The sequence below is a fragment of the Petaurus breviceps genome, unplaced genomic scaffold (genome assembly GCF_028583685.1).
Source record: "Petaurus breviceps papuanus isolate PSGF00001 unplaced genomic scaffold, PetGlider_PUasm1.0 221, whole genome shotgun sequence".
NCBI lineage: Eukaryota > Metazoa > Chordata > Mammalia > Diprotodontia > Petauridae > Petaurus > Petaurus breviceps.
Window position 1 is genome coordinate 1560569 of NW_027185877.1, and position 21934 is coordinate 1582502.

The 21934-nt window shown below is 36.9% G+C and overlaps 1 protein-coding gene across 3 annotated transcripts in view; it reads right to left on the minus strand.

The window, feature by feature from the left end:
* Positions 1-21934, minus strand: part of ACSS3 (acyl-CoA synthetase short chain family member 3) — a 235300-nt gene that overhangs the window by 74797 nt on the left and 138569 nt on the right. For all 3 annotated transcript variants that reach the window (XM_069094789.1, XM_069094791.1, XM_069094790.1), the window contains exon 8: positions 12585-12736. In XM_069094789.1, the coding sequence (XP_068950890.1) occupies positions 12585-12736 (152 nt within the window). The remainder of the gene's footprint in view (positions 1-12584; positions 12737-21934) is intronic.

A 21934-nucleotide genomic window follows, 5' to 3' on the forward strand; every position in this document is an offset into this window, starting at 1 on the left:
GAGAGAGAGAGAGAGAGAGAGAGAGAGAGAGAGAGAGAGAGAGAGAATTGCTGGAGGCCAGAGTTGCTGAGAGAGAGAGTGAACTGCCAGTCAAAGCCACCTGGATAGCTGAGGGCCAGTTGGAGCTGCTCAGGACTTTTGAGAACTGCCACCTGGAGCTGCTGGGAACTGAGGAGGCATGACTGTGGTGCCATTATTTTTCCTGTCTGTTTTGATGTTATTTTGCCAGATTCCTCTACTGGTGAAGGACAGTGCTGTTGTTGCAGAGGTCCTGGAACCTTGCTGTTGGTTCAGAAGCCCTGAAGGAGGATTTTCTTATTCTATCTTTACAGAAATCCTGGAAAAGGGTCTTGCTGATGTTTTCAGGGGTCTTGAGACTGTTCTGCAGGCAGAGAGTGAATTGATGAGGATGCTGGCAATGTATATTGTGGCTTTGTTAAGCTTTGTCTTCCCAGGAACAGAGATTACTAAGAACTTGCCTGGGATCAAGATGAAGAAAAGACCTCTCCTTGGGTATTGAATCCTGTGATGATATCATAACCTTGTTGTGACTTAGGGGGAGATGGCCTTTGTGCTCTCCACTTCCCCTTTGATAGGGTGCTTGGTGGTGATGGATGGTATTGTAATTCAATTGTGATCCAGGGGTGGAAAACTTTTGAGTTTTATACTTTGTGAGTGACCTAATGAATGTACTTTGTTTATGATTGGAAAGTAATCTCCAGTTGAATAGAAAGAAGACTTTGTGATTGACTAAATGAATGTACTTTCCAGGGGTGGAGTACTTGGACTTTACTACTTTGTGATTGATATGAGGGCTTACTAAATTATTGAGTTACACATGGTGAATGCTGTGTTTTCATGTTTAATCTGTCACTAAATAAATAGAGTTTGCTATGCTCATAATCTGGACCTGGAAGTTGCTTGTGCTTGGCATTACAGCTAGAGACTCCCTGCCATTGGGGGGGGGGGATGATTTCCTGTCTCTGCTCATGCTATTCCTTCCTCCTGTAATATGCTTCCCTCCATATATCTATGCCTATCATAGTCCTACTATCTTTCAAGGCAATTTAAATTATACCTTCCATAGAAAGGCCGTGGAATCTAAAACGTTATTTCATAGTTTTCATCTAAATTGGGTCCCATATTGAAATCAAATGCATTTGAAAGTTTAGAAAAAAATAAAGTAGAAAAGAGTAATGATTAAGTGAGTTGAATAGAGAAAAGAAATGAGAAAAATGGACAAACTTGAATAATTCAGGATGAGTAATTATTGAGGCAAATGACAGGAATATTTTTTAAAGAAATGTGTCATTCAATGTTTATAGTCAATAAGCAAAAATTCATAAGATGGATTGATATTAAATGAAAGTGTTATTAATTCTCCATCAATTCTGCCCACTCCACTCTCATTATTAGTATAACAATAATTTTGCATGGTAAGTTTAGGAAGTGAAGACCAATTATTTTATAGGTATAGGGGAATTGTGAGTAAGGAAACTCCCAGATCAACACCTGCCCCTAATTTATATAGCCTCAAAGAGTTGCCTACAGTATTCAGAATTTAAGTGACTTGCCCAGAGTCACACTGATAGCAAATTTTAGAGGCAGGATCTGAACCTAAGTCTTCCTAACTCTAAAGTCAACTATGTTTACTTCTTGGATAATAGTAATAACAAAAATCATAGGGATAGGGACGTGTCACTTCCATCAGCAGTTGTGCTTGATTTCAACTGAGATCTCATCATCATGCTGCCCACTCTAGCTTGAATATGTAACAGCTTTCCAACTCATTCAATTTCCTCTCTTCTTTGATTAGAGGGCAGGAAGGTGAACAATCAACCCCTCCTAAAGTTTTCTTTTACAGAGGGCAAGATTTGGACTTTCAACTCACTCTCCCCTTTCCATCTACAACTCTGCTTGGTTTCAACCCCATGGAACAAGATGCCTTCAGATGCTTCCCAAACCCTACTGCTTTCCAACTACCTTTTGTGCATTATTTCCCCATTAGATTGTAAACTCCTTGAGGACAAGACCTATCTTTGTTTTCTTATTTGTATCTCTAGCACTTAGTACAGTTCATGGGACCTAGTCGGTGCTTGATAAATGTTTATTGAAGGGAATCAAACATAGGAATTTCTAGATAAGGAAATGACCACTAACAATGTAGGTTGAGTCTATGACAATTCTCAAAGACAGAAGCTAAAATTGAGATGCCAGTCTGAAAAGGTTGAGGCAGTTTCCACACAGGGCGGTTACCTACATTAATGAACCATAAGTTGGGACCAAAACATGTATTTATATACACATGCCTATACATATCTATCTATCTATCTATCTATCTATCTATCTATCTATCTATCTATCTATCTATCTATCTATCTATCTATCTATCTATCCCTATACATACACAGACACACACATGAGCAGAGGTTCCCTCTTAAACCATTCCTATATTTGAAATATGACAGCGCCCGATACCAGTTAGAAGTGGCTATTAGCATTACTCTAATTAAGAATAAAAGATCTACAATTTTGCCTTTGTTTGTTATAAAGTTAGACCCAAAGCCACATATTTTCTAACTGGGTTCCTATAACTGTTTCACAATCAGCCTTACTTTTCTTATCTCCATATTGCAGTCACTTTAGCCATATACTCCCAACAGCCTTTATTGAGAAGTTTGTATTAAGAACCAACAAATATTTTTAAGTGAAAACCACTTAAAGTCCAGATGTTATTTTCTAACATTAAATGCAATTGCTTAACCTGCAGAATTTCTCTCTTTCTCAAATTTGGTTCCATTAATGCCATTCTTTCTCACATTTCAATCCTCCCTTAAAAGGAAAGGTCTTAAAATAGCCCCAGTTCCTTGCTCATCCATATTTATATAAGCTAAATGACCTTAATATCCTGGAAAGTAATAGAGTTGTGGCCACAGTTCTATAGTTAAGGTAGTGAAGGAGCCTTCCATCAGAAAATAGGTTCTTTTGACTTTTTAAAAAAAGTTATTTGAATGCAAAAGTCTCAAATACGGCCTCAGAGCATGACATTTAAAATGAAATTTCAATCGCTACATAAAATAATAAATTTCTAAATTGAAAACCTTCACATTTCTAACAATTCCATTCAGCAAACATTAAGTGCCTATATGTCATGGGTCCTAGGCATCCAACAATTCAAAACTGCTCTGTTGACACTAGTTTTAACAAATGGTTATCTTTGAAATTACTCACTCCAAATATTCAAGGTAGATAATTTAATACTTATTCATCAGCACACCTGGACACATAAATGCGGACAACATATTTGCTGTCATTTTCAGCACTTAGAAAATATCTAAAGGGTAAACTGCTTCAACTTGAACTTTGCCCTGAATTTCCTCTGGACACGTGGTGAATACTTTTGGCAGGGGAATTACTCTTCTGTGTTACATCTTCCCTGACATATTGGACACAGCTATCTGTTTTATCTACCAAGGGACAGACTCTGCTGTGGAATCAAACCTCTAATACGCTCATCAAGAATGACCTCGATCTGTTTACAGAAAGTCTCATAAAATTTGTATGTTGATCGAAAAGTGGGCGTTACAGGTTGGTGGCTGTTGGATGTTTTTCCAGTCACTCTTTCTCCATTATTAATAAAGTCTGGGATGTTTCCCATAATTTATTATCTTCCTTGCTTTCAGATAATCTGTGAATCATGGAAGCTTTTAATGCCCTCCCAACTGAGTCCCTTACAGTGTGGATTGACACTTGGTCCCATTTAACAGCTTTTTCTATCTTTGTTCTGTTGTGGTATAATTTCTGTTAATGTTGTTTCATCATTTCGATCCTGTCCAACTATTCATGACCTCATTTGGGATTTCCTTGGCAAAGATACTGGAGTGGCTTGCCATTTCCTTGTCAAGCTCATTTGACAGATGAGGAAACTGAGGCAAACAGGATGAAGTGATTTGCACAGGGTCACATAGCTACTAAGTGTCTGAGGCCAGATTTGAACTCAATTTGACTCCAGGCCTGGTGCTCTATTCACTTTACCACCTAGCTACCCCTAATGCAATTTCTAACTTCCCTATAAACACATAGGATCATAACTTTAGAGCTGGAAAGAACCTCAAAAGTCACCTAGTCCATCTGTATCCTTCTCACTTGAGGCCTAGAGAGGTGTTTGTTTTTTTTTTCCCCAAAGTCACAGAAATTTGTAAGTTTTAGAAGCAGGATTGGACTCAAGATTCTCTGACTCCAAAGACAGTGCTTACAACCCAGAATTATGATGTGGACCTCTGTTCCTTAATGATGATCATAAAAATCTCTGTAAATCTTTTCTATTTTTCTTCATTTTTCTTTCTTCCTTCCATTTTATCTATTACACACTCCCAGCATGGTTTGGCTCAACCACGTCTCTCACAAAGCTTTATCTGTTCTGGTTTTACTTTCTACTGCTTCTCTCTCCTTTATGAATGAACCACTTATAATCTTTGAGCTTCCCAGTTTCCAGCATCCTTCCCATGCCATCAGTATAATGGCATCCCACCCTACAAGGCTATAGCACCTTCTGAAAGAGATAATGTAGGCACTACAAGGGATTGGCCTAACCATCTATATTGGGGTGAGGTGGGGTGGGGAGGAAGAAAATTTATACTGTCCAAATCATGGCATGTAGTTAAAAGGGACAACTGTCTTATCCTATAGTATACGACTTGAACATAGAGAAATGGACAAGTATCTGGGCCTGGAACTAAGCAAGATGAAGAAAGAAGGCTGGATTACCTTTGAGGAATGGCAATACTTTTTTTTTTTTAACAATTTTAAACTTCTCTAAGAAAAAAGGTCTGTTTCTGAAGAAATGCTAATATTCTACTGATGTTGTTGTATGGCTGGAAGTCAAAATACATTAAATCCTCTGAAGAATTTAAAATGTTTATCATTCAGAGGCAGTGTGGCACAGTCCTGAGGGAGTGACACAGTGACCTTGGGCAAGTCTTTCTTTTTAATATTTAATATTTTATTTTTCCCCAGTTACATGTAAAAACAATTTTAACCTTCATTTAAAAAACTGTTGGTTCCAAATTCTCTCTTCCTACCTCCCTGTCCCCCTTCATTGAGAAGGCAAGTAATTCTATTTAGATTATACATATGGAGTCATACAAAACATTTCCATGTTAGTCATGTTATGAAAGAAAACATATACCAAAAAAAAAAACCTCAAGAAAAATAAAGTTTAAAAAAGTATGCTTCAATCTGTATTCAGACACCATCGGTTATTTCTCTGGGAATGGATAGCATTTTTCATCATAAGTTCTTCAGAGTTGTCTTGGATTGTTGTATTGCTGAGAATAGCTAAATCTTTCACAGCTGATCATCTTACAATATGGCTGTACTTTGTACATATACATTTTACTTTGCATCAATTCATATAAGTCTTCCCAGGTTTTCCTGAGAGCATCCTGCTCATAATTTCTTAAACCACAATAGTATTCCGTCAAAATCACAAACCAGAATTTGTTCAGTCATTTTCCCAAACCACTCCAGTATCTTTGCCAAGGAAATCCCAAATGAGGTCATTGGACAGGATCGAAATGATGAAACAACAGCAACATAAATTATACCATAACAGAACAAAGATAGAAAAAGCTGTTAAATGGGACCAAATATCAATCCACACTGTAAGGGACTCAGCTGGTAGGGCATCTCTTCAATTTCCCGTTCCTTGCCACTAAAAAGGGCTAAAATTATTTTTTTTTTAACATATAGGTACTTTTCCCTTTTTGGTTTTTATCTCTTTTGGAATACAGACCTAGTAGTGGTACTGCTAGGTCAAAGAGTTTTTCTTCATTTTGCTTTCTTCCTTCCATTTTATCTATAAAAGCTCCAAGAAAGGTTCGTAATTTTATAGCCTTTTGGGTATAGTTCCAAATTGCTCTAAAGAACAAATGAATCATTTCACAACTCCACCAATGGTTCATTAATATCTGATTTTCTCCACATCCCCTCCAAAATTGGTCATTTTCCTTTTCTGTCCTATTAACCAATCTAAGAAGTATGAGTTAGTACCACAGAATTGTTTTAATTTGCATTTCTCCAACCAAAAGTGAGAGCATTTTTTCATGTGGCTATAAATAGCTCTGATTACTTCATCTGAAAACTTCCTATCTTTTGATCATTTATCAACTGGTGAATGGCTCCATTTTTTATAAATTTGACTCAGTTTTCTATATGTTTGAGAAATTAGGCCCTTATCAGAGAAACTTGCTTCTTTTCTCTCCATCCTACACCCCCTCCCGTATTTATTTTATTCTCTCTCCTTTTGCCCTGTTCCTTCTCAAAAGTTTTTTGTTTTTCTTTTTACTTCTGACTACACCTTCCCCTAATCTGCCCTTCCTAGCACCTCCACTTCTCTTATTCCCTTCCCCTCCTATTTTCCTGTAGGGTAAGATAGATTTTTCTATCCAATTGACTATTTTATTCCCTCTTTGAGTCAATTCCGATGAGAATAAAGTTCATTCAGCTCCCCTTCCCTCCCCACTCTTCCCCTCTACTGCAAAAGCTTTTCTTGCCTCTTTTATATGAGATCATTTACTCCATTCTATGTCTTTCTTTCTCTTTCTCCAGTATACTCTCTCAATCCTTAACTTTATTTTTTATATCATCCCTCCATATTTAACTCACACCTGCACCATCTGTCTATATATAATCCTTATAAATACCCTAATAATGAGAAAAGTTTTATGAGTTACAAGAATCATCTTCCCATGTAAGAATGTAAACAGTTTAATCTTATCAAGTCTCTTATGATTTCCCTTTTCTGTTTACCTTTTTATGCTTCTCTTGAGTCTCGTATTTGAAAGGCAAACTTTCTTTTTTTCTTTTTGCTTTTTGGAGGGGGGAAGGCAGGGCAATTGGAATTAAGTGACTTGCTCAAGGTCACGTGGCTAGTAAATGTTAAGTGTCTGAGTCCAGATTTGAACTCAAGTCCTCGTGACTCCAGGGCCAGTGCTCTATTCACTGTGCCACCTAGCCACTCACAAAGTCAAATTTTCTATTCATCTCTGGTCTTTTTATCAAAAAATGCTTGAAAGTTCTCTATTTCATTGAATTTCCAAATTTCCCCCTGAAGGATTACACTCAGTTTTGCTGGGTAGGTGATTCTTGGTTGTAATTAGCTCCTTTGTCCTCTGGAATGCCATATTCCAAGCCCTCTGATCCTTTAATATAGAAGCTGCTAAATCTTGTACTATACTGACAGTGGTTCCACAATACTTGACTTTTTTTTTTCTTTCTGGCTGCTTACAGTATTTTCTTCTTGACCTGTAGGTTCTGGAACTTGGCTATAATAATATTCCTGGGAGTTTTGGGCAAGTCTTAAAGATGATAAATTGCAGAGGATGTACTGGTGACCAAAGGTAGACAGTTCTCTATGACAATGAATTTACAAGCACATCCAGGCTCTATCCCTATTCCCTATCACTCAGAGGGCAAAGGAGAAATAAGATAAATAGAAAAATAGCATTTTGAAGGAGTAAAGGATGTCATCAGGGGATAGCCATGTGACAAAAGTAAAAGGTAACTGGGAAATAGTCTGCAGTATCCATTATGATGTCAGGAGAACACAAGGAAGACTTCTATTACATTGTGTTGGCTCTCAGTGGTCAATTAGTAGGAGAGCATGGACTAGAGTCACACAGGGATAGACCAGTATTTTTGGACAGTGAGATGTGTTGTTGGATATTTCAAATTTATTTGATCTCTATAGAATATCTGACAGCTTTTGGGCTCTTTTTTGCTTTTGTTTTTGTAAAAAAAGACTTATGTATTTGTGTGATGGAGAAGCTTACAACTATGGCCATTAAATTTAAATTTATATTTAGAGTTGTCAAGAAATTGGAATGTGGTCCATTTCTCATCAATGAAGGTCTTTAAAGCTAAGGGAGTAGTAACTAGAGATGTCAAAAAGAGGATTCCTTTTCAGGTATAGGTTCAACTAGATGGCCTCCAAAGAAAGAGACAGACAGACACACACACACACACACACTTATTTACTGTCTCTCTCTAAACACACACACACACACACATCACACCCCTTCTGAGTTAACGTTCCTATTTTTCTTCTTTCTCATATCAGCTTTCTTTCATAATTCCTCCACCTTATTCTAATCTATCCTTTATGACTTCTATGATACTCTTATGCCCCCCCAAAACACAAGAAAATACATAACAGTTAATTGGGACAAAAATGAGATTCAGAAGAACCATGTCAAAGAAAAAGAACTGAGAACAAAAATACATGAATCACTAAGCTATATGAGAACCAAAACCAACCTAAATTTGTATCTCTCATTAATCTCCTGATTCTAATAAACCTTAAATTTATTTTGAGAATTTGTATTTTTGTCCATTTCCATCTTTTTTTTTGATTCTTAAACACCTTTTGTGTCTTTACTACTGAGCATTTGCTACCTCTACCCCTAATTGTTTAAGAGAACATCAAATTTAAGAGTTTTTGCTGTTTTAATTTTTTCTTTGTTAAGAAAACTGTTTTCCAAAATGTGTTCTAAGAGAAAATAGACAGGAGTTCTTTTTTTAAGCCAATGTACCAGTAATGATTGTGTCTAATCCAAATTATAGCATTGGAAGCCAGCTGGCAAACAATCTAAATAGTATAAGAATATAGAGTGGAAAAGGAACAGATTAGCAAGGTATCCTACTGGTAAAAATCATAGTCATGCATCAAGCTAATTGTATTACAGAATTAGTTTGGGAAGGAATTTATGTCAATAACTCGAAATTAAGACACTTATTATGGAAGAAACAGTGTTCAAGCAAAGAAGTTTACTCATCATAGATAAAAGTACAGGTACAAGTCAAAGTGTAGGATAAATTAAAAAATAGCATGTGAGATCACTATTAATGTTAGGTTTTTGGAGTGAGGGCTTTGCATGTAGACAGGGAGTTGGGTGGCAGGGAAGCCAGATTACCAATGATGTATTATCTATGATACCGGAAAACTTCAGATAAGGAAGCGATTATCTTTGTACCAATTCGGATTGGTGACTTCTACATTTTACAAGTCTAGAATGTTGCTTAGGACACTGAGGATTTAAGTAGCTTGCCTATGGTGCCATAGTCAGTATTGTATCAGAAGCAGGAATTGAACCCACCTCTTTCTGATCAAGATGGTTTTCTCACCTCTACATCACAATTTTTCTTATAAATATACTAAGATCATTTTGGGGAGGCAAGTGGGTTTAAGTGACTTGCCTAGGGTCATACAGCTAGTCTGAGGCAGGATTTGAACTCAAGTCTTCCTGAACCCAGGGCTGCTATTCTGTCCACTATGCCACCTAGCTGCCTCTAAGATTATTATTTTTTTAAGCATCTTAGTTTTTGAGGTTTTTTTAATCTCCATCCTTAAAGATGATTAAAAGTAAGATACAATTCAAGTATGATATTTTCTCAGAAATGGAGGCAGGAAGAGGTCAGCACAGATAACAATTTGAGTTTTGTTCCATCTTTGTGATGCCATAATCTCATTACACTTCCATAATTTAAGATCTATAATTAACATTATGGGGGCAGCTAGGTGGCAAAGTGAATAGAGCACTGGGCTTAGAATCAGGAAGACTCATTTTCATGAATTCAAATCCAGCCTGAGATATTTACTAGCTGTGTGACTCTGGGTAACTCACTTAACCTTGTTTGACTCAGTTTCTTCATCTGTAAAATGAACTGGAGTAGGAAATGAATGGCAAACCACTCCACTATCTTTGCTCAGAAAACTCCCCAAAATAAGATCACCAAAAGTTGGACATGGCTGAAATGAGTGAACAACAACAAAATAATATTAACATAGTGTTAATTTAGGAAATGCTTGGGTATAAACTATGTAGTTGACACAGACCCTGCTTTTGCAAAGGATACCCTTGGCAAGGAGACAGGGGGTGTTGCCTATAAATAAATAAAAATAAACACAGAGGAAAGCAATGCCATTCATCAGATGGGATTATATCTCTTCCCTGGACACCTATCTTAACCTACTCTACTACACATAGGGTGCATTCATGTGTGAGTAGGAGTGAATCAGAAGAGCCAATACAACTTTCTGATGGTACGTAGACTAGCCATATTCATAGAAATGTTTAGCAAAAATTCATTGAGAACAACTAGATTTGGAGGGGCTAAAATGGAAGTGGGAAAATAGTGACCTGTTAAAGGAAAGGGGATTTGAAAGATGTTAAGGTGTCCAGTATTAGAGTTAATATTTAATGGTTGTGCATGAGTGGTAGCTTGGCTCAGTGAAAAGAGCATTAGATTTGGAATAGAAGGACCTGGGTTCAAATCTTGGGCTCAGTCATGTACTAGTTAGTTATGTGATTTTAGATAACTCACTTATCCCTTTGAGATATAAATCTGATCACATGATTCTTCTCTGAATATCAGTAGATTCATCCAGACTTGCTTACCCCACCACCCAAAATGAACATCCCCCAAGTTGAGTTGGATCTGCCTTGATTACATCACAGAGTCACCAAAATACCCCACGTCATTCCCTCAAACCATTTTTCTAACCCTCCTTTTCTTTAGGATATAGATGCCTTTACACTACAATTTAAAAGATCATTTTATTTAGGGAGTATATTTTTTGACATGAGATGGTTATTGAATTTTCCATGTCTCATTTTCTGATATTAGCAACTTACTTCAAAGAGATGCTAAGAGGACTGAAGTTTGGAAAGTGCTTTGAAGGTACAAACAACTGTAATTACTCTTCCATATGTATGTATAAAATTATTATTAAACTTAAATGGATGGGGAAATCAGTCTCTAAAATAGCAGAAAAATAATCAATATATATGCAGGGAATATTGTTAGAAAACAAAAGGCAATTTAATAACTCCTTTATAGGCAATACTTTTCTTTCAGTTAATTTCATATAATTTAGATGGTGATTTTCAATATTTTATCTAAATATATTAAGTCAAATAATAATCTCCCTATGCAAATAATCATTTAAATTTCAAAATGTACAAAGATATATTTTACATACATATCTATTTATGTATGTATGCACATATGATGGGGTACCGGGGTCTAGGTCAAACCAACTTGTAAAACCAGTCTGTGAAGTTGTAACTGCAATTTGTCCTTTCCCACCCTTGAGATCTGCCCCTTCTCCCTATCCCGCTCTTCACCTAGGCAACACCCTGTGACCCCTTTGTTCTTACTTAATCTCTTCATTTCTTCTAGGCCTGGCCCACTCTCTCTTTTGTCCTTGCCTTTTGTCTCCTTAACAACCACGCCCAAATCTTATCTAAACTATCTATTCACATTTTCCTCTTGGTCAGCTCTGACCTTTGTCTATGCACTGAGGCCCCTCCCTTCAGGTAAGCCTGACAATGGCAGCCCTACCCTTTACAGGTAAAAGCATGTACCCGTCTCACTTGCAGGTCCCTTAAAGGACTCTTGGCCGCTTCTCATAGAAGCATAACAATAAACTTCTACAACTCTCACTCCAATTAAGCCTGAGACCTTGAATTCTTTCCAGACGATATTGCATGTTTTCTGGTCTTAGATAAGATCATAATTCCTGATGAACCTATTGGGATCCCATTCCCCATCATATATATATATATGCATACATGTCCTCCTCCCTCCCTCCTCCTCCTTCCCTTCCTTCCTTCTTGTTACTGATTCGAAGCAGTAGGAGTTCAGATTGTCAAATATAGTTCATAGTTCAGACATTGTTTCACTTAATGCTTTAAGGGAATGTTCCCATGGTTTAAGAATGATATTGACAAGTAGTAAATGATCCAAAGTAGGACAGTCAGGAGGATGACAGGTTCTGAGGCTTTGCCACATAAGCATCAATCAAAGGAACAGGGCAAGTTTATCCTAGAGAAGACAAGACTCAGGAGGGGATTTGGTAGCTCTTCGTCAAGTTTTTGAAGGACTATCCCATGTAAGACTGAATAGACTTGTTCTCTTGGGCACCAGCTGCAATGGATGGAAGTTATATAGAAACAAACTATCTCCCAATTAAGGTTGTCCCAAAGTGGAATTGACTGCCTCAAGAAATGGTGGATCTCCTCTCCTCAGAAGTCTTTAAGAATGAACCAGATGACTACTTGGCTATATTAAAATGGGAACTCCTTTTGTATGTGACTTGGACAAGGTGGCCTCTGAGATCCCTTAAAATTATGCAAATCTGTGATTCTGTGATGAAATGTTAAGTCTGGTTTCCTCTTCCCTACATCCCCAAAGTCAGACACAGTCCAAACACCAGTATAATGAATACTACTCCCAAAGTGTTTCTTTCTGTGAAAAAGAAAGCCTTCCCCTACTACCACTAACTTTCAGAGACTGTTGAAATGATATCATGCGAAGGAATATTATATGAAGCAGCCCCATAAAGCAGTTTGATATCTGTTCTGTGTTCTTCTATTTCAAAGCTATCTGCTGGATCATTAATCCTAAGGACATTCAGACTATTTAACTTCAACCACAAAGGTACTCAAACTCCCCAGATCATAACCCTTTCACTGATTCAGATCTAGGCTTTGAATGTGACTTGCCCAGTGTTCCCACATCACCTTGTCAAAGAGTACTGCTTCCCCAGGGCTGCCCCAGGGTCCTGTTGACGGATGGCTCTAATTGCAGTTGGTGCAGTAAACAAGGCCGCCACTCCATGCTCGGAGAGCACACGGAAGTAAGCCCCAGCATCTGGCGTTCCCACAGGCTTTCCCTGAAATGAGATTAATTAAAAATGTCACTGGATAAAAATAACTCATATTTTCTTGACAGTTCAAGACTTCTACACTTAACAGAGAAATAGCAAAGAAAATGGTTTTCAATAAATCTGGATTCTTTTGTGCTTGTTTAAAAGATTCCATGCTTCTCAAATCAGTTCATATAATACAAATGCATATTCCCTACCTACCCCACAAGGCTATAGTGATGAAAGTGCTTTGTAAAGCTTAAAAATAGTGGAGCTAAAAGCTACCCTACCCCATTTTACTCTGATGTCTTAGCTGAGTGATAACATATTTTAATCAATCAAAAAAAAACCTTAGATTGTGAAAGCTATTGGATAAATATTGGACGTTATATGGATGACTCTGATGGGGTACCTGGGGTCTAGATCAATTTGTGAAACCAATTTGTAAAACCAGTCTGTTCAGTTGTAACTTGCAATTTGTCCTTTCCCACCCTTGAGCTCGGCCCCTTCTCCCTATCCCACACTCCACCTAGGCAACACCCTGTGACCCCTTTGTTCTTACTTAATCTCTTCATTTTTTCTCAGGCCTGGCCCACACCCTCCTTTGTCCTTGCCTTTTGTCTCCTTGACCTGGCCCAAATCTTATCTAAACTATCTATTCACATGCTCCTCTAGGTCAGCTCTGACCTTTCCCCCATCAACTCCTTAGGAGAAGTGAGATTTTGTTACACGCTCCTGGTCCTATATGTAAGGACTGAATTAGCTTGAATGAAGAGCTTTTCCATAATTTGGAGCATGAGGCTTTCGAGCATACCACTAAGAAGTAAGAGGATTCACTTCTTTCAAAGAAGGGAAATATCCAGGAGCACCATCAGCTCTATAAGCATCTCAAAGCAGAGAACTTTGCTGAAGGAAGTTCTAAGAAAAAGCCAACTCTCACCCCAGTTTCCCCATCCTGATGCCTCTCTATTCACAGAGCGGATGTTATAAATGTATGTAAAAATCATTAAAATGTATATGAGAGGTAACATGGATAGAAAGTTGGCTTGGGAAACAGGCTTGGTTCAAGTCCAGACTTTGACAGAGCCTTGTTGTGTGATCAGAGGTAAGTCAGTGAACCCCTCAATGCTCAGGCAACTCTCTAGCAGAGTAAGTTAAAAGGACATTGTAGATCAGTAACAATAAAAGCAATTTCCATATCAACAGCAACTTATGCCAATTAAATACCTTTCAGTCCTCCCAAAAAATGTGTGCATAAGACATGAACATGAATATACATAAACACGTGCACACACACTCACACTCACACACACACACACACACACACCCCAAGTCAGTTCCAAACTCTCTAAACAAAAAGGCATCTAAAAAGATCTTTCTAAATCTATCGTGCCAAAAATAAAGCTCTTCTTAAAAACAAAAAAAACTAAACAGAAACTTATCCTATTTCAAAGAACCTCCCCCACCCACCCACAATCAAAATTAACCACATCAATATTCTTTTTTCTGTTTGCCAAGAACCCATGCCAATCACTTTCCAGGGGGCATAGAATAAGAAATTTGATTGCTGAGAATTTCCATGTAAACACTTTTGCCATGGCAACAGTAAGAAATTATGTTAATCTCCTGCCACAAATAATGTAATACAAAAGCAAAAAACAAAAAAAAAAGTGGAAGTCCAGGTTCCCTATGTACACATTAACCAGCATAACCTTTTCAGATAAAAGTTCATATGTAAAGGAAATTTAGTGTTATATTTTTAATCCTGGACTAGAAACCACAAGAGAAACAGCATAATGGAGAGAGGGCAGAAGACTAGATTGGGAGTCAATGAGATCTGGTTTCAATTCTTGCCTCTGACACATTAGCTATGTGTAAACATGAGCAAATCACTGAATTCCAGAAGGCTCCCATATAATTCTCCAGACCTTTAAGTTAACAAAAGGGTTGCTTGTCTGCATCAGTGAAGGAAGATTCCACATCAGAAGTAATGTTATTACAGATTCAAATCTCTCCCCTCCCCTCTCCTTCACCCCTAATAAACTGATTAAACTAAGGCAAAATTACTCTAAAGTAAGAAAAAATAATATCAAATTCATTTGGAGGAAAAAGTATAATCATATAATAATTATAATCATAAATAATATATTTATTTATAATAATAATAAATAATAAGTCAATAATAACAAGGGAATCAATGCAAAAAAATGAAAGGTAAGGAATCTGGCAACACCAGATCTCAAATCGTATTATAAAGCTATAAAACATGAAAACAATTAGGTGCTGGGTAAGAAATAGAATAGTTGATCAATGGAAAAGATTAGGCACACAATATTTAGAAGCAAATGGACAAAGTAGCCTAGTATTTGATAAACTTAAAGATCCCAGTTATTGAGGCAAGCAACTTGGTAAAAATGGAAAGGAGTATGAAAGATATTAGGCATGAAACAGTATCTCACATTGTATACTAAGATAAGCTCCAAATGGATAGATGATTTATACATAAAGGGGGATAACATAAGCATATTAGTGGAGCAGATAAGACATTACTTGTCAAATTTATGTATAGAGGCAAGTTCATGACCAAACATAGAGATGGTCACAGAAGTAAAGAGGACAATCTTGATTACAAAAAAACTTAAAAGGTTTTTTCACAAACTAAATCACTGCAGCTAAAATTAGAAGAAAGGCAAAATTTTCAACAACTTTCTCAGATCAAGATCTCATTTCTAAAATATAGAAGCAACTGGGGCAACATTTTAAGAATAAGAATCATTCCTCAACTGACAAATGATCAAAGGATATAAATAAAAATTTTAGGAAGAAATCAAAGCCATACTTACATCTAAAAATGCTTTAAATCACTAAGAATTAGAGAAATGCAAATTAAAACATATATAAAATATCACTTTGATGGAATCTGAATAAAGCTGCCCCCAGACCCATTCCTCATATTTCTCACAGAAACAGCAGGTGTGTGTCCAATACACTCAACCACAACCATATCCATCTAGTCTCAGACAGGACCACAATAGTCAGCCAATCAGAAAGCAGTAACCGGATGCCAGGGAAGGATGTGGACCCCAAAACAATAGAAGGGACTTTCCCTAAGTAAACACCTAATCAGTAATCGTATAGTAAACTTATGATGGAGAGAGGCTTATTATAATATCATTATCATACATAGGTACCCCCCATGGGTTTTTCTGTATTCATTATGCACAGTTCCACTCCTCTATTACCCAATCCCTTAACAAACCCCTCCTGACTTTTTAATATTCATAATTTCTATTACGTAATTACATGTTTACCCTAGAAAAAGTCATTTTGATCTCTGAAGTTGTTGGTTCCTCTTGGAATTTAGCTTGCTTCATGAGAGGTGTCAATCTCAATAAATGCCATTATTTGGATTAGAGGTGGTCTGACTGACTGACACATCGAAACCCCAACACTTTTTGGTGTCCCAGAGTTTAAACCACAACAACTACACAGTCCATCAGATTGTCTATGATAACAAAAAAGAAAGATGACAAATGCTAGAGGGGAAATGGAAAAACAGGTACACTGCTGTGAACTAATCCAACTATTACAGGAAACAATTTGAAACTACCCCTTAAACTCTATTCATCTGTCTATATTCATTGACCCTGCAGTAACACTATTAGGCCTATGCCCAAAGAGTTCAAAAAATGAGGGAAATGACCCAAATGTACAAAAATATTCATAACAACTCATTTTGTGGTGGCAAAGAACTAGAAATTGAGGGGATACCCATGAATTAGGGAATGAATGAACAAATTATGTTATATGAATATGATGGAATACTATTACGCTCTAAAAAATGATGAAGTGGATAGTTTTAGAAAAGCTTGAGAAGACTTGCATGAACTTATGAAGAGTTACATGAGCAGAACAAGTAAAACAATTTATACAGTAACAGCAATATTGCAAATATGCTCAGCTTTGAAAAACTTAAAATCTCTGATCAATTCAATGACCCATAACAATTCCAAAGGTCTAAGGATGAAAGATGCTGTCTCCAAATAGATAACTTTTTTTATTGTATTATATTATGGAAGAGCTTGTTTTATTCTATAAATTAAAAATAAAATTCAAATAAAAGAATGGATGGACTCATTACAACCCAAAGCATATTTCCTTTTCTTTTCTCTTTTGCTTTTCTTTTGAACATGGCTAATTCAAAAATGTGTCTTGTATGACAAAACATACTGGTGATGGGGTACCTGGGGTCTAGGTCAGACCAACTTGTGGAGCCAGTCTGTGAAGTCGTGATTTGTCCTTTCCTGCCCTTGAGATCTGCCCCTTCCCCCTATCCCACATTCCACCTAGGCAACACCCTTCGACCCCTTTCGTTCTTACTTAATCTCTTGATTAAGTAATCAAGGCCAGGCCAGGCCAGGCCCACACCCTCCTTTGTCCTTGCCTTTTATCTCCTTAACGACCTGGCCCAAATCTTATCTAAACTATCTATTCACTTTCTCCTCTTGGTCAGCTCTGACCTTTGTGTATGCATTGAGGCCCCTCCCCTCAGGCCAGCCCTGACAATGGCAGCCCTACCCTTTAAGAGTAAAAGCATGTACCCCTCTCACTCGAAGGTCCCCTAAAGGACTCTTGCCCACTTCTCCCGGAAGCAAAACAATAAACTTCTATTACTCTCACTCCAATTAAGCCTGAAACCTTGAATTCTTTCCAGACGACATTGCAGGTTTTCTGGTCTTGGATAAGATCAGAATATCTGCTGAACCTATTGGGATCCCCTCCCCCATCACTGGTAATGGGCTTTGTTTTTCTCATCTTCTCAATGGATGGGGAGGAAAAAGGGAAAAAGAGAAGAACTGAAAAAAATAGAATAAACTCTCTATGCCTAAATAAACTCTCTATCCCCCAGCCAAAGAATGTCAGAAAAGTAATTTTGTTGAAATATATAAATAATAATAATATTCAGATTCCGTGGACAAATTAAATGTGAAGCCTAAAGATTCTGGTATAATGCATGCTTTGGAAAGGCATGTCTCCTATACTTAAACTGATATTTATTTTTAGTTTATTATAATGTTAACTTTTTTTTTTGTTCCAGACATTATTTTATCAATATAAAAACTGCCAGGCAAGGAAATTTCTTCCACTAATCAAAACAGGCAACTATTAAGCAATATTTATTCCTAAAGTGTTTCCTGGGACACTGAAATGTTAAGTGATTATCCCCATTCATATATTTATTTGAACATCAATTTATATTCATGTGACAATGGAGATATACATTCAAAAATAATTATGTCTGAAGATATTCCAAATAACAACAAAATTTATGTTGGTCTCAACCATCCTCAACCAAAGCAAAGTACCCCATTATATCTGAAACGTGGTACCAAGGAAAAAACAGAGACTACAAGACTGACAAAGAAGACAAACATTTATTCACGAGTTCGAACCCGGGTCCAACCATACACTTAAGATGGAGGACCCCGAGTGTCTTCTCGGGCGTTCTTTTATATAGTTCTTGGGGAGAGCGGGAAACACAAAGGTCAGGGATTGGGTGACAGACAAGTATGAGCTTTAGAGAGAGTGGCTTGGCGCCAATTCTATAGGGGTCAGGGGGGATGGTCAAGATTCTTAAAGGTCACCAGGAAGTCAGGGTGAGGAAGGAATGTGCTGACATTCCTTCTAGCAAGAAGAACAAGTCTAACAAGTTTATTCCCTGGTATGAGTGGCCCTACCGGAATCAACATTTCTCCTTGCATTTCCTGATTTGGGAGGCCCCTTCTCAATATCTAGTCATTTTTATCCTTACTACTCCTTCTCAAAATTTAAGTTAAATCAACTGCAAGCATCTTTTTATCAGTACAAAGTTTTGTCCTGAATTACCAATTACATGGAAACCACATGGAAATGAAAGAGAAATGAGAAGTTGGGATATATATTTGAATCAAAGATCTCAATCTGGGGAGAGATCTTTAAAGGTAATTTTGCAGCTATGAATACTGATTAAGTCCATTGCTCAAAACAGCAAACAGAAGAACCAGAATTTAAACTCAGATGCTCTAAACCCAAAATAAACACTCTTCATCCTCCATCATGTACACTCATTCCCCATTCTAAGCAGGTAGACCAATATTTCCCTCCTGACCCCACTTTCAACATTAAGTTGATTTACATCTTGTACTCTTGAATTGCCCTCATCATTTAAGTGCTGTTTTCTCACCTTTAAAACAAGTGAGAGCAGAGTATTATGAAGGCCTCTTCTAGATCTAAATGCTATGATCTGGTTACATGTTACTTATGTTTCTTCCTTTCTTTGGTCCTTCTTTTCTCCTTCCTGGTCTCTTTCCTTTGTTCTTTTCCTTACTGCTTTGTAGTTACTTTCCTTTGCTGTCTTCTTTCCTTCCTCTCTTCCCAACTTTCATCTCCTAATAAATGAATCAACCAAAGCATAAACTAGGTGCAAACAAATCTTTTTAAAATAATATAATATTTTATGTTTTCCCCAATTACATGGTAAAGCAATTTTCAATATTTTTTAAAGCTGTGAATTACACATTTTTATACCTCCTTTCCTCCCCTCCCTCTTCCCTGAGACAGTGAGCAATCTGATATATGTAAATAAGTCTTTAATGAATTTCAGAGGACTGAATTGCTTCAAACTACTGGATGAAATCAGATGTAGAGGGTAGAAAAATTAGACACACTTCTGGACCTTTATATATCAGAAAAGAAATTTAAGCAGAAAGGCAGTTAAGCTTCCAGAACATCTAGAAGATACAGACCCCTTGTACTTATATTAGAGGGCAGAAAGGGGGAGGAAGTGACCCTAGGAAGATTTCCCCCCTCCCCATCCAATGACCAGAGAATAACCTTGTGAACCTCAGAAGGTCGATTTTTCAAACTTTTCAAACTCTGAATTTCTCCTTAGTGTCAAAAGCAATATTCTCAAAGGCACTATGGGATGGCAGCATCTATGATGGTAACTGAGACACACTGAAAACAATCCAAATACTGAGGACAGGCAGGACCCTGCAAGAGAAACATCCCTTATGGCAGCCCAGCAGAGAGTTTTATCTAAGGAGAAATTCATGAGGACTCTACGAAGGTTGCAAATGGTTTCCAGAATTTGGGAACTTCGAATTTACCCTCTGGACCCATTGAGTCCATTCTACCCAGAGACCTTGTCTGAAAGGGAAAGTGAGCCTCTCATTTGGGGTTCACTGTTTTGATCATCTCGGTTAATTAACTCTGATTGGCTATTTGATAATCAGTGGGGAACACACTGGATAGGGCTTTCGGGGCAATAGTACTTGAAAACCTCATCCACTTACAGTGACACACAAGAATCCCAAGGAGAAGTTAACTTCTTTCTGGAGAATCACCCCTGGCAAGGTGAGCAGGAGTTGGGGAAACAGACCAAAGGAGATGCTACATTAATGTCATTCTTTACCTCTCTTCTCTCCTTTCTCATTTCTTTCCCTTGTATATTCTCTGTTTCTCTGTCTCTGTCTTGAGACACATAATACATAACCATGTGAAACATTTTATTTATCATAACATCCCAAAAAACATAGTTATACACAATTATTTATTTGCACCTACTGTTTCCATAAATCAAAGCCATATATTTCTCTTTCTCCTCATCCCAGTCAATAGACTAACATAATATAATGAGGCTCACAGTTAGAATCAGACCCCAAATACTTTTTTTACTTCTGAATTTGGTTATTTTGAATGCATCATTTTCATTTTCTTTCAATCATCTCCTTTTAAGCATATGGAAGTTGAAAAAAATACTTTCATATCTCTTACACATCTTGGGACCTACAAACCCTTTTTAGGACTGAGAAGTACTTGATTGTGACTTGGAAGATCCAAATATTACCATGCAAAAACCATTTGGCTAAGTGTAAATCAGAGTTAAGTCCTATCAAAATTTCTCAGATAAATTAAAAAAAGTGAGATAATTATTTTAAGGCAGATTGATCTCCTCTGGAAAAGGTATTAAATGAACTTTTACAGTTGAGTCATGTGATCATGGGGGCAAGGATAACACCCACATTTTAAGATAACACTCATAGTATTTATAAAGGAATTGTATTCATATGACTATATACATAAAAGAGGTGATTTAGTGTTCATTGGCTTTTTAAAAAATGTTAATTCAATATTAAAGTTAATATTTATCCAAAAGCTTCTATGAAGATGGAAAAACTTTGATTAGGGCTTCCATTATACTTTCTGTTTACTCTTCAAAGACCAGTCTTGCTAAGTACACAGAGGTTTAAGACCAGCAGGTCAGAAATTATTTGATGAATTACTTGACTAGGACCACTCACATAACAGTTAAAAAATGAAAATGATTCTTAATCCTTTCCATTTAGTTAATCCATCAGTACAAATATTTTGGGCAGGCACCCCAGATGGACTATAATTTGGACTCAGAATTGAACAGAGAAAGGATAGTGAACTAGAATGCACTTGGGAAATCATGTTGCCTTTCCAGTGATCTCAAGATGCTTCATGATTTTTTTTAATTCAATTTTTACAATGCCAATAGTCTCTCTTTTCAACTTAATTTATTTTTTTTAATTAATAAAAATATATCATCTCTCCTCCTGCTCCATTATTGAGAAAAAAAGGTAAGAAAAAAAACTTTGCAATGAATACAGAGTATAGGAAAATAGATTTCCATAATGGCTATGACCAAAACAATGACAACAAAAAACAAATAAACAAACCGTAAAAAACAACAACAACAAAAAAAATTGTCTCATTTCATACCCTGAGTCTGTCACTCCTCTGTCAAAAGTTAAAGTAGCATGTTTCATCATGGGTCTTTTGGAATTGAGGTCATTCTTTTTGTTGATCAGATTTTTTATGTCATTCCTTATGAAGATGTTGTTATAGTATAAACTGTTCTCCTGACTGGTGGAACTGTGAATTCACACTGTGAAAAACAATCTGAAACTCTGTCCCCAAAGTAACTAAACCATGCATAGTCTTTTACCCAGTAATACATAGATCTATACCTGAAAGAAAACAAAGAAAAGTGCAACAAACCTGTGTGTGCCAAAACATTTCAAGCCCCTGTTTTTTGTAGTAGCAAAGAATGAGAAACAAAGAGTGTTCACACCTCTTGATGAATGGCTGCGCATATGATATATAATTGTAATGGAATATAAGAAATGACGAAAGGGATAGTTTCAGAGAAACTTGGAA